Below are 13,205 nucleotides of genomic sequence, written 5' to 3'. Positions count from 1 at the left end.
AGTAGGGGTCACCTTATTGAAGACACCTGGGAAGGTAAGGGAGGGGGGTTGGATAGTGTAAGCAGCCCACCAATCAAGACCTTTTGCAACTTCCCAAAGGGGGATTAGGAGGTGATAAAAGAGGCTACCCGGGAAGCTGGAGACTGGTGTAAATAACTTTTGACCAAGAGGTGATGGGTGATGCTCTGCCAGAGAGTTGAGGTGCAACATATCTCACTGGATTTATTTGAACTGATTTCCTGTCTTTTTGGACGGGACCGTGCTGTATTTAATCCTGTTCTGCTGAATAAATCATCCTTCTATTTTTCCTCTAATACCGTGTCTGAGTGATTTGGGAACCACGTATCTTTACATTTGGTGGCAAGCGGTGGGATCACTCAGTAACAAGAACGGAATTGGAAAGGCACAGCAGAATGGAGACAGCAGCCCAAACATACAGAAACATCAAGAAAGGAATCCTGCAGGAACTTTGTCAGGCAAGAAAAATTGAAATCAACCCAACGGATACCAGAGTGTATATAAAAGAAAAGGGCGCAATAGAAATAAATATACAGACAAAAATTAACATATAGACAAAAATGAATGTTTATAGCTCTTTTGGAGAAAGTGTGAGTAGAATTACCGTAATATGTATACCGGATGCCATGAGGAGGAGAGCATAAATTGATTCCTACCCTAGAATTCCCTATGCATAATGGCAGTCCTCAGCAAGCCGTCCAGGTAAAACGGTGAGTCTGCTGTAGATGAAATCTCCGTGCAGTCCGGGTATCTCGTGTGGCTGCGTCTGAAACGGGGAAGTAATAGACTAATCCGTCCAAGTACGGTGGCTGTAGAGGTGCAAAAATGTAAACCAACGCGTTTCATCCGGGTAGGACTTTCTCAAGGATATTTTTAGAAAGGAATTGGAGGGTTCTTATAGGTCCTGCCTCTTCCTGATTGGATACATACTTTAATAGTGAAAAAATGTGTATGCAGATAAAAATAGATAAAAATAGACCAGTGGATAATAAAATAAAATAAAACAAAATAAAATAAAAATAAAAATGAATGTCTATACATTTAAAAAAGAGCCTAAGTCAAAATCACTATTAAGACCAAATGGCATAAGAGTTCTCATCATGTAAATCCATTTTGCTTCCAAACGTGATATATTTTCCAGATAGTTACCACCTCTCCAAAATGTGTTAACATGTTGTATTCCCAAAAATTTTAGTTGTTTTTGGATTGCATTTTGAATTATTAATAAAATGATTGGAAACACTATGAGTTTTGAGTCCTTTTTTGATGTTGTAAAAATGTTCGGCCACTCTTGTTTTAAGATTACGTTTTGTTCTACCAACATATTGGAGGCCACAAGTGCATTACAACATGTAAATGACTCCTTCCGTGTGACAACTAATAGCTTGTTTAATATAAAATGTTTTCCCATTAGATGTAGATTTAAAATGAGTAATGGCTTGAGTTTGAGTTATATTGCAATCCTTACATGTTTTGCAACTCAGGCAATAATAAAAACCTTTTCTCTTTTTTATATGGTTCTGTTGGAGAGAAAGGAATAAAACTCTTAGTTAATATATGTCGTAAGAGTGTCCCTAATCGAAAAATTGGCTCAATGGGACGTAGAAAACCCTGGTGATGAGGAGGAAGAGGAGGACGCGGTTCAGGACCCGTTAGGGGATCTCAGTAATAGAACCAGAGGGATGACAAACCAGGCAGCTGCAATAACCGTTGACAACACGGAACAGCTGCAGATTTGGTTGGATGTACTTGGACCATGAGAGGGCAGCAGTATTGGGAGCAGCGCTGGGTAGACTGGTCGTGGTACCTGCAATGGCATCAGTGTCAGTATTGGAAGGAAGACAGACGCTTTGTGGAATCAGCCATGGACATTGACATTGACAGGTATTTGAGTCCATGATGGCAATGCATGATATACTGTGGCAGAGTGGTCAAAATATTTGATACCTAGTTTGATGGGCTGAGTGCAGGAGGCATACCATGCCCTGAGCCCAGAGCAAGGAAGAGACTACCAGGAGATTCGGAAAGTATTGTTGGCTCGATATGCGGTCACCCCTGAATCCTACCGCACTAAGTTCAGAACCATGGTAGGAAGCAGTGACACTTCTTATACAGAATTTAGCAGTTTGTTGCCAAGAAACTGTAATTGGTGGCTAGAAGGGAAGCAAGCCACAACCTTAACAGACATTAGAAACATATTTATATTGGATCAGCTAATGAATATAATGGTTCCAGAAATTAGAGAGTGGGTGGTGGACAGAAATCCCACCACCCCAGAGAAAGCAGCAGCATTAGCCGATGAATTCCTGGCAAACCGTCCCCAATGGAGGGGACCTAGTGAAGGTGAATGGGCAACTATTCGAAGGACCCCACCTGATCGAGAGACACCACCGGCTACATCACGCCCCGTGCTGCCACGTACCCCAGCTGCACACTCTAGTGCGCCCAGACCTCGTGGTCCAGCAGTATCCTACCCTAGGAGGTGCTACACTTGCCAACAACCAGGACACATAGAAAGAAATTGCCAACGGGGAGGAAGACAGTTGTCTGGATTGAGACCAGCTGTGCCCTGAGTGTCGGTGTGCCAAGGAACATCAATTGAGGGTGGGAAGGGCTACTACGATCCTGATGCGCCAGAGGCGGAGGAAGTAGTCTATCAGGTGGAGGTGGTAGCGGCAATCGGGAAGGCTACTCCTGCAAATATGAAGGGAGACCTGCAGTCTGTAAAAGTGAATGGCCAGGAACTGCAGGGATTCCAGGGCTTCTATTACTCTGATACGGCCCAGTTTAGTCCCACCTAATCAATGGCTAAAGAACCGGAAAATCAAAATTTCGATGGCGGCAGGCCAGATTACAGTTATCCCCATGGCCAGGGTTCATTTGGATTGGGGCCAGGGATCGGGGGAGGTGAATGTGGGATTTTTGGATGGATTACATACCTATGTTATTCTGGGGAATGATCTGGGTGGTGGATTGGCCAGTTATTTTGTGGGAACTATCACACGGAGTCGAGCACAGGCTTTGGAGACAGCTCCCGAATACCCACTCATATCGGCACCAGACGTCCCTGCTGGCTCAGCTGCCACACCACCTGAACTGCTGTCGGTGAGTAATGCTGTACTAGACTTACCTGACATTGACATGAATCTGGGGAGGTAGATAGGACTGCATTTAGGGAAGCCCAACAGACTGACCCATCCTTAGATGGCCTCCGCTGTGTGGCACAAAAAGGACAGATTGGGGACCTCAGGAGGATAGGATCATGTGGGAAGCATTGAGGTTGTACCAGGTACCCGCCAAGGCTGACCCTCTAGAGCCAGGAATGGCTTATGAAACAGCTGATTTGTTCCCCAGCAGTACCGTTGCCGGTTACTAGCACTAGCCCATTACATCCCCCTAGCTGGCCACCTAGGGGTTCGTAAAACCCGTGCCCGGTTGCTACGACATTTCTTCTGGCCTGGAGTTAACCAGGAGGTCAAACACTATAGGTCCTCATGCGATGTATGCCAACGCCTCGGGGGACCTCCACGTCGGGTCCCCCTACAGTTCATGCCCATTATAGGTGAGCCATTTAGGAGGGTAGCCATGGACATTGTGGGACCTTTTAAGAAACCTAGCCGAACAGAGAAGACTTACATCCTGACCGTAGTCGACTACGCGGCTAGATATCCCGAAGTAGTGGCACTAGCATCCGTAGATGCTGAACATATTGCCCAGGCTCTCATGGATATCTTTAGCCATGTAGAATTCCCTCAAGTAGTAGTCACCGACCAGGGGACGCAATTTCAAGGGGACTGGCTGCAGACAGTATGGGACAAATTTGGGGTCCATCCATTACGCACAACCCCTTACCATCCCCAGACTAACTGTCTTTGCGAGAGATTTAATGGGACCCTTAAGCAGTTGCTGCAGACATATGCTGAGTCGGAGGGGGGAGACTGGGAGAAGTCATTGCAGCAGCTATTATTCGTGTACTGTGAAGTGCCGCAGGATTCTACCAGGTTCTCTTCTTTTGAGTTATTATATGCTTGATGGGTACGGGAACCTCTCGACCTAGTCCGGGAAAGCTGGGAAGGGTCATTCCAGGAACCTGAGGTTCCAGTCTTGGAATATGTGGTACAAATGAGGGATAGACTGCAGAGGTTGATGCAGCTCGCTCATGACCATACTTTGGGGGCGCAGGAACGGCAGCGCTATTATTACACCAGGGGGTTCGAGAAAGGGAGTTAGAAGTTGGAAAGAAAGTGATGGTGCTAGTACCTACCAGAAAGCACAAATTACAGGCGACCTGGGCAGAGCCCTATACCGTAGTGGACAGACAGGGTCGGGTAGATTACGTTATAGAACTAGATCAAGCGGGGAAGCGGGTGGGTACCTATCACAGTAATAGGATAAAGAGTATGTCACGAAGGAAATAGGGGCCGTGGCATTCTGCTGCCCACCTATGAACGACTCCGAGACTGACCCCATTCCCAACATTCTCGCAGCAACCTAAAAGGACCTAGGGGTGGAGGTGGTGCCCATAGGCCAGCAGTTAACAGGAGCCCAGACTCAACAGATGAAGGGAGTATTGGAGGTAGAGCGGCCTAAGTTCACCAGCAGGCCTGGGCGTATTCATGTAGTGGCCCATCATGTCGACACCGGGGAGGCTCGGCCTATTCGGCAACCCACGTATCGAGTGAGTCCCGAGGTGCTTGACATGATCAAAAAAGAGGTCGATGAAATGCTGGCACTGGGGATCATTATACCATCCAATAGTCCCTGGGCGGCCAGTGTGGTGGTAGTGCCCCAGAAAGTCCGGAGTACACGATTCTGCATGGATTATAGGAAACTGAACGAAGTGACGGTGACAAACACGTATCCCATGCCCCAGGTTGATGAGCTGTTAGACAGGCTGGGGGCGACTCGCTATGTGTCCATGCTGGACTTTAGTAAGGGTTACTGGCAGATACCCCTTATCAGGGAGGCACAGGAGCAGTCCGCATTCACCACCCCATTTGGACTATTTGAGTTTACTGCCATGCCCTTCGGAATGAAGAATGCCCTGGCCACCTTTCAGCTTACAGTAGACTGTTTGCTGACAGGGTGTGAGGAGTTTTCCCAGGCATACCTGGACAATATAGCTATTTTTAGTGAAACCTAGGAGGTCCACCTGCAATATGTGGCCCAAGTAATAGCCCGGATTAGCCAGGCAGGGTTGACGATCAAACCAGACAAATGTCAGATGGGGATGGCGGAGGTGTTGTACCTCGGGCACATGGTTGGTGGAGGAAATATTCGACCGGAGCCGGCAAAAAATTATGCCATCCTTAATTGGCCTCCTCCCACCAACCAAAAACAGGTACGAGCCTTCCTTTAGATGGCAGCATACTATCGCAAGTTGATTCCCCAGTACAGCACCATTGCCAAGCCGCTGACTTATTTGACACATGCGCTGTCCAGCTCTGCTCCGAAGAGCAGAGCTGACAGCACTGAAATCTTTCAATGGCGTACATTATCATGACAAGTTACCGAAAAAAAACTTTTTTTCGGAACTTATTAGATTGCGGTTGGGAGCAGTCACCATACCTTAGAATGGTGACTGCTCCCAAAAATGAAAAGGAATGCAAAGAGGCAGATATCCACGATATCTGCTGCGATGCACCCTTCTTAAATATGCGGGACACACAGAGGGACCTGAATTTCACGGTAAGTGCAGGATAGTGCACTTTCATTATTTGTTAAATATGCCGCTTGGGAAGAGTAAAACTGCCACAATTATACTGCTGTTAATTGAAAAGTGTCACGTTCTGATCTGGTATGGTGAAAGTGAAAGTAAATCAACGGAGACCCTTAATGTTTGTTAAGGTGCAGCTGTTTTAAATAGCTTTCACTTACTAAAAGGAGCGTGACTCATATAACTGAGTCAGGATTCTATTTGTTGGGTCATAAATAAATAAAAGACTCGTAATCTGCAAGGATGGATTAAGGGAATGGAGGCCCCTGGGCTAAGGGCGCCTCCATTCCCCCGTGAGGCCCCCAATGTGAGCCGCCCCCTGTCCCCCGTGAGGGCCCCCTTCTCCCCCAAGCGCTTACCTGTCAGCCCAGTCCTCCGTCCCCGGTGCACTGTAAGCTCCTTACTGAGGAGATCTCGCGAGAGTTCACTCGCGAGATCTCAGTAAGCAGAGTACTGAGCGCCGGGGACGGAGGACTGGACTGACAGTGCTCAGCAGCATTGATCCGGCTGGGGGCGCCCCCGGACCGATCAATAATGCTGCTGCGGACTTTGAAGGGCCCCCTGGATGCCCGAGGCCCTTGGGCTATAGCCCAGTGAGACCTCGGGTTAATCCGGCCCTGGTAATCTGAGATAGAGGCATTAACATTCAGTTAGGTATTAGCAGGTAATCAGTAGCCACACATCTCTGTGTCTCTACTCATGCCGCAGTTCAAACATGATTAGGCTCTCACAAAGAACCTCTGCTATCGGGTGCCTGATGTCAAATGTGACGTCACCCTGACGTACGTTTCACAATCAGCTTCATCTGAGGGAATCACCAAATCCGCCCTTAGGGATTCCTTATATATCCATCTCATCCAATCGTGCAGCTGCACCGAGTGAATGACGTCCACTCTAGCCTATAAGCAGACAGCTAAAGAATACGGTGGACTGAGTAATGAATGAAAAATTTGTGTTAGTTGTTCTAAAGTAATAATATTTAAGGGAAGGGAAGACTTTAACAAAAAGTTACTCGTGATAGAAGATTATACTAGAAAAGATTTAAAGATCAAAGTTAAGTCAGTATTAAAATAGATGAAATGAAAATCATAAACGTATTTAATATGGTGTAAAAAGTAATTTATTTAACACTGACAGTCTGTCATTAGGTGGACATTGCATAGCCTAATGGCATGATATGGTGTGTTTGTAGAACATCGGATCACTCTAAATAAATGATCACATCAAAAATGCTCTAATCCATACTTTAAATCATATATTAATGGCACAGATAAATTTAATTGCTATCATCTTATTTGGTGTGGGGATATGGAGATATCAAAACCCACTATTGTTACATTGTAGATTGGCTTCATATAATATTAGAATTATTATGAAGATTTGAGTAATCATTAGATTCAGATGATATTTGATCATATATAAATAAAGTTATGCATTGAGAAATACATAGACAGTCCCATGTCCATAGTAAAAATGTAAGAATTGAACCATTATTGTTACTTACGAACTGGAAATGTATAGTAATTCAGCCAAAAATGAAAATATTATAATCTGTATATTTTTCAAAATAGTTTCTTCTGAGGAATTATCCATTTTCTCAATGGGAATCTCTTGTGCATTCCTCCGGTATTATTATCAGAAATATTTTAGGCAATGTTAGTAGGTCTGACTGATAATTGGATGGATAGATGTGATTGGGGGAGAGAGAAATTTTAATGAGTAACAAATCTGTAGTGGTTTCCACATTCATTTATTGGATATACAGATATACATAGACAAAGTTTCACGTGTATCACATTTTAAGAAAACAGCGATAATTGTTGTTCTCATTCAGACCGTGGGGATATACCGAATTCAACAGAAAAATACACTCTGATTCTCTCTGTAGAAGTGTTTGTTCTATATCACCATCTCTGATACCCAGTTTAATTCGTTCGATCCCCGAGGCTTTCAAACCTTTGGGATTTGCATTGTGAAATTTCAAAAAATGTTTTGCGACGGGTGACGGGATTCTAAGTTTGTCTTTATCCTTTGGGGCGTTTCTTTTGCACCCAATGTGTTCTAGTATTTGTTGTTTTAGAATCCTTCCTGTCTTGCTCACATATAACTAACCACACGGGAATGTTAGGGAATATATAACACCTTTGGTTTCACAATTAATATATTCCCTTATTTCATGCTCGTTACCATATCTATCCGTTATAGTTCGTTTTTTTGCATGTGTGGACAGGCTTTACATCTACCACACTGATATAATCCTTTCACCACTGCATCCTTTGTATTTTCCACAAGATGACTCTTAACCAATATATATCCTTCAGATTAGGAGCCCGTCTCCAACTGATTTCAACTGTTGTGCCCAAATTTTGATTGAGGGTGGTATTGGAAAGCAAAATGGGCCAATGTTTCTGGAGGATCATTTTACAGTCTCTCCAGGTTTCACAAAAATCACCCACAAATCTTATTTTGTTATCCTCTTTATCCTTAATTTTTGGATAAATCAAATCTTTCCGCTCCTACACATCTTTTCAGCAAAACTTAAACTGCAAGCACTATATCACAATCTATTTATTTTACTTTATTTTCTAACCTTTTATGTCACAGAAACACAGTCGCATGTGTCTATGCTTCTATATATGCTATGTGATCAACACATCTTTTCCGGAAGCCAATGTTTACCTAATAATATCTTGATATGCCTAGCTCCTCTTAACAGAAGATACAAACTTTTGCACCCCCACAGAAGCAACTATCTGTTGGTGGAGGTCAATGCGATTCCCATAAATCCTACTTAATAGGGACATGACCTTTAAAAACTCTGTGGACCCGTATTTTTTAGCATCATTACTAACTGCCAATTTGAGTTAAACTATCAGTTACATATACTGTACTATATCTATCGATTTCTGCAAATATACTTTTGTTCTCTTTGGCAGGTTCCGTAAATTTAATATTCTGGGAACAAGTTCAAAAGTGATGAACATGGAGGAATCAACAAATGGATGTATAGCAGCAGAATTCAGACATCTGGTAAATTAGTTTGCAAGTAAATTATTTTGCAAGTTAGGGACTCATTAGCTGTTAGTCATATGCAAAAGACATCCGCTTCACTAAACTGAAGCTATCCTGATGAGTAAAATTAAATTTAGTTGGGAAAAATAAGACAATATGAATTTGCATACTATATTACTAATTTGAGAAGGATGCCTTTGATTACTGATGGCTTAATACAGATTTTTTTAAATATATTTTTTATACAGATTTTGAAATCTGTTTATCAGAGTGTGTCATACACAATAATAAATTGTAAGTGTTAATCAAAGGAGCCTCTTATGAGGGGTATGGGAGGGAATTGACACATGTAGCTAAGCTCCAGCACAACAGCTAGATAAAGTGGTCCAGGCTACATCTTTAGGTACTCTGATGTTTTCTGTGCAGAGCAGTACATGTTTATTGGCACTTCTGCAAACAGCAGACAAATGATAATCGGCTCCCCCCAAGCTTAAGTGCAATGAGGAAGAGCCAGCCAACATACAGTCCATGTTGATGTTTTTTTTTTTGGGGGGGGGGGGGGTTATAGCCCCATACTTGGCTACCTAGGTACACAGTCAATGAGGCTCTGGAGAGTCATCAGTGATGCCTCTTAATGAGACAGATTGACTGCCAGTCAAGCACCAGTGTTTTCTCACTCTCACTGCTTGTCATTGACTGGAAGTAATGGAGACCGTACTCCCTAATATATAGATGTCAACACAGACTGTCAAGTACTTGGCTGGTTGAATATTTGGGACAGAGGGTTTGCTTTGCTTTTTTTTTCTTCTTATTGATGTCATTATTTTTGCACATAGTACATAGGGCTGTTTTATTACAGGTAGTCTCCCAGGTTAGCAACTTACCTCTAGGGTTGATAAGCTGATTAGGAAGATTAATTTCCAGATGCAGCCGTTCCTTCATTCTTAATTCTCAGCAAGGCGCAAAGAGAAGGCCATGTACTAGATCTAAATACCTCGGCACATGCACCTGCAGTATGTGGAAGCTATTTTTGAGTGTGTAGAGGGGGGAGTATGTATTTGTTGAATGGACCAATAATTCAACACAAAAGTGTTTGCATCTGGTGCTCTTTGTATATGAGCTCCAGTGTTATTTAGAAGTCACTTGTTAGGCTGTATGAAAGAGCCAGTCATTGTAGGTAAAACATATGATATAATGAAGAGTATTTGTGTTCATTTGTGTATCAGTGTATTTGTGTGTGTGCCTATGTATGAATGTTAACATACAGTATGTACTGTATAACCTTGGGATTCATCAGAAATTATGTAACTGTATAATATGTTTTGTAACTTGAATAAAATAATATTTTTTTTTATAATAGATAATATCATTCTTTTTCATTAAACACTTATATGTTTGTTTTATATGTTGGCTTGCAGCAATTAAAAGAACAGAAAAATGCAGGAAGCAGAACTAATGAGGTTGGTGACCATGTATTTGTCAAAGAAACTATCTCTACATCTCACTAGCTCGGTATTGGTGAATAATGTATTCCAAAGTGTTTGAGCTGCTGCCTTTGAGATTGCAGAACTTGTTGGACAAAGCATGCACAATAATGCTCTTTGCAGTTTGAGATGTTGTATTGAGACATACAAGTGAGTTCTCTTGCTTTATTAGCTAGCAATGAGGCAATTCATAAATCCCAAAAAAGGGTGAAGATCACATTTTTTCAGATGCAGTTGATATCAATTCCGCCATAAGCCTTAGCAGCACATTTCACATTCTCTTGTTACACTTGAGCAAATGGCTTAGTGTGCATATTCGAAAGAATAATCCTTATGTCAATGTGCTGTCCACTACCGCGTTTTGACTACTACTTAAACTTTTTTTGGGAAAAAACATGTCCTTAAAGTACACACATGCTGCCACTTGTGGCACAACAAGTGGCTGCATGCACTTGTGCCCATGTGCATGCTGCCCCTTATAGTGCCACAAATATGTACTATAAATGATGTCCCCATCTGGAAATATCAAGTGTTGCTACTTAAGAAAAAAAAATATTGTTGCTCCAATAATATTTTTTTTAAATAAAGTGTTTTTATTGAGATTTTCACAACAAACAGAAAAGTACAGTGGCTTAGTGGTTAACACTTCTGCCTCACAGCACTGGGGTCATGAGTTCGGTTCCCGACCTTGGCCTTATCTGTGTGGAGTTTGTATGTTCTCCCCGTGTTTGCGTGGTTTTCCTCTGGGCACTCAAAATTGACCCTAGTCTGTCTGTGTGCATGTTAGGGAGTTTAGACTGTAAGCTCTATAAGGGCATGGACTGCTGTGAGTGCTTTTTCTGTACAGCGCTGCGGAATTAGTGGTGCTATATAAATAAATGATGATGAAGTAAAAACATCCTAACCAATTACCCTATCTGTCTAATCGTGGCAAATGTGCCAGCACAAAACAAAATTGTGTGAACCATTGTAAACAGGTAAATCAAGCAAAATGTATATGTAGTGTACCAATGTATTGCAAATTATATATATATATATATATATATATATATATATATATATATATATATATTATATATCAAATTGTAATCCATGTCGCTTTACAAGTCAGTAAATTGAGATATCACAAACAATTCTGCACACATAGCTACGCAGGGCTGGGAGATAAATACAACATTAATGACTTCCCACCCTAAACAGATCATAACTCGTATCAGTGGTGCCAAACCTTGTGGTATTTATTCATTGCTTTACGGCTTTCATACATAACCTGCTCGTGCCTCCATACTTCCTTCATCAGATTGGTCCAATGGAGGATATTAGGAGCGTACGAACCCATCCAACTCCTAGCTATAACCACCTTTCCAAGGGAAGTCAGAGTAAATATATATTTAAAGAGTGGGTTGCCTAGACTCTCCTCGAGTGTCATGCCAAATATGCAGTCTTGGGACACAATGGAGGAGAGACAGGAATCGTGGAAGAGATGAAGCCCCATACCTTAACCCAAAAAGACTGGGCAACAGGGCAGGTCCATAACAAATGGCAGAAAGTGCCAAGGCCGACTCTGCATCTATGGCACTCGGACCTTTCATGTCGACCCATCCGACACAGCCTGGTTGGGGTCATGTATACTCTATGCACCATGTAGAAGTGTATTTGCTGGAGACGATGACAAGAAGTCGCGTCTCTGGTGCCCCCTATCACCATACTCCACTCCTGGTCAGTAAATACACCCAGATCAGCCTCCCATTGACCTCTGAGTAAGTCTAGGACCCCCGGGGACACCTGGGGTAACAATAATACATACAGAACAGATATTGTCCTACAAGAACCTACAGAGCGCAATATGTTTTTAACAGGAGAATCTAAACGTTAGGGCAAGCCCATTGGAAACTGCACGCTCAGGGCGGGACGTAATTGCTAATAGCAGAAGAATGCCGAGTTGGGCATCTGCAAAGCAGCTTTCAGCTGTTTGAATGATTGTAAATGACCATCTGTATATAGTTGACCAATTGTATATATTCCAGCCCTTCTCCAGATCACATTAAAAGTTAGGAGCATCCGGATCTAGCCTCTCACCCACCAGTAGACCATGTACCACCAACCAAATCATAGAGGCCTGCCGTATTATAGGAGCGACCCGGCCGGTGCCATACCTAGTTAACATAACCTGTACTGGTCCAAGGGAAGGGTCCGTCTGCTCGCCCAGAAAGTACCCGAGAGCAGTGTCCCTGTATGCGCAAAGCCATGGAACCAGGTGTGTAAGCTAGGAAGACAGTTAATAGATTCTAAAATTGGAGAGCGCCAACCCTCCCGAGTTTTTGTTTTTGCATAATGTAATAAAGCATACCCTCTCTCTCTCACCCCCCCCCCCTCCCAAGACCAGCAAAATTAAATGCTTATTAATTTTTTGAAACACATGAAACAGTAAATATATAGGCGAGTGTTGTAAGGGATATAGAGATTTCGACTGTACAACCATTTTATAAGGTTTATCCCACCTGTAACCGTGGCAGGAAGTTTCCTCCAGGTATGGGATTTATTTTTAAGATAATCAGCAATCAGGTCAAAATTAAGTTCCACGTAATCAGACGCCCGGGCCGTAACCCACATGTGCAAATACTTGAATCTGGAGGTCCACAGTAGTGGCCAACATGAAACATTGTCTTCCCCAGGCGGAGGCTGCCATTCCAGAGGAAACATTGATGATTTGTTCCAATTTATCTTTCGGCCTGAGAGAGTGCAGAAACCCTCGATCACCCCTAAAAGGAGAGTCAAGGACTTATCAGGGTCCTCCAGAAAGACCAGCATGTTGTCCGCAGTGCTATGTGGTCCGTGACCTTTCCCATCCTGATGCCTCTGATGTTAGTGTGGGAGTGGATCATACATGCCAAAGGTTCAATCGCCAAGGCAAACAGAGCTTGTGATAGTGGACAGCCTTGATGAGTCCCCCGACCCAGACCAAATGGGCGGGT

General features: G+C 43.1%; 1 protein-coding gene across 3 annotated transcripts in view; it reads left to right on the top strand.

Annotated features, from left to right (window-relative positions):
* Positions 1-13,205, top strand: part of STAT1 (signal transducer and activator of transcription 1) — a 368,349-nt gene that overhangs the window by 123,350 nt on the left and 231,794 nt on the right. For 2 of the 3 annotated variants that reach the window (XM_075179993.1, XM_075179992.1), the window contains exons 14-15: positions 8,671-8,764; positions 10,165-10,206. In XM_075179993.1, coding sequence (XP_075036094.1) covers positions 8,671-8,764; positions 10,165-10,206 — 136 coding nt within the window. The remainder of the gene's footprint in view (positions 1-8,670; positions 8,765-10,164; positions 10,207-13,205) is intronic. The other variant, XM_075179994.1, reaches the window with a different exon arrangement.

The sequence above is a fragment of the Mixophyes fleayi genome, chromosome 7, assembly GCF_038048845.1.
Source record: "Mixophyes fleayi isolate aMixFle1 chromosome 7, aMixFle1.hap1, whole genome shotgun sequence".
NCBI lineage: Eukaryota > Metazoa > Chordata > Amphibia > Anura > Limnodynastidae > Mixophyes > Mixophyes fleayi.
This window is presented reverse-complemented; position numbering and strand designations above follow the sequence as displayed.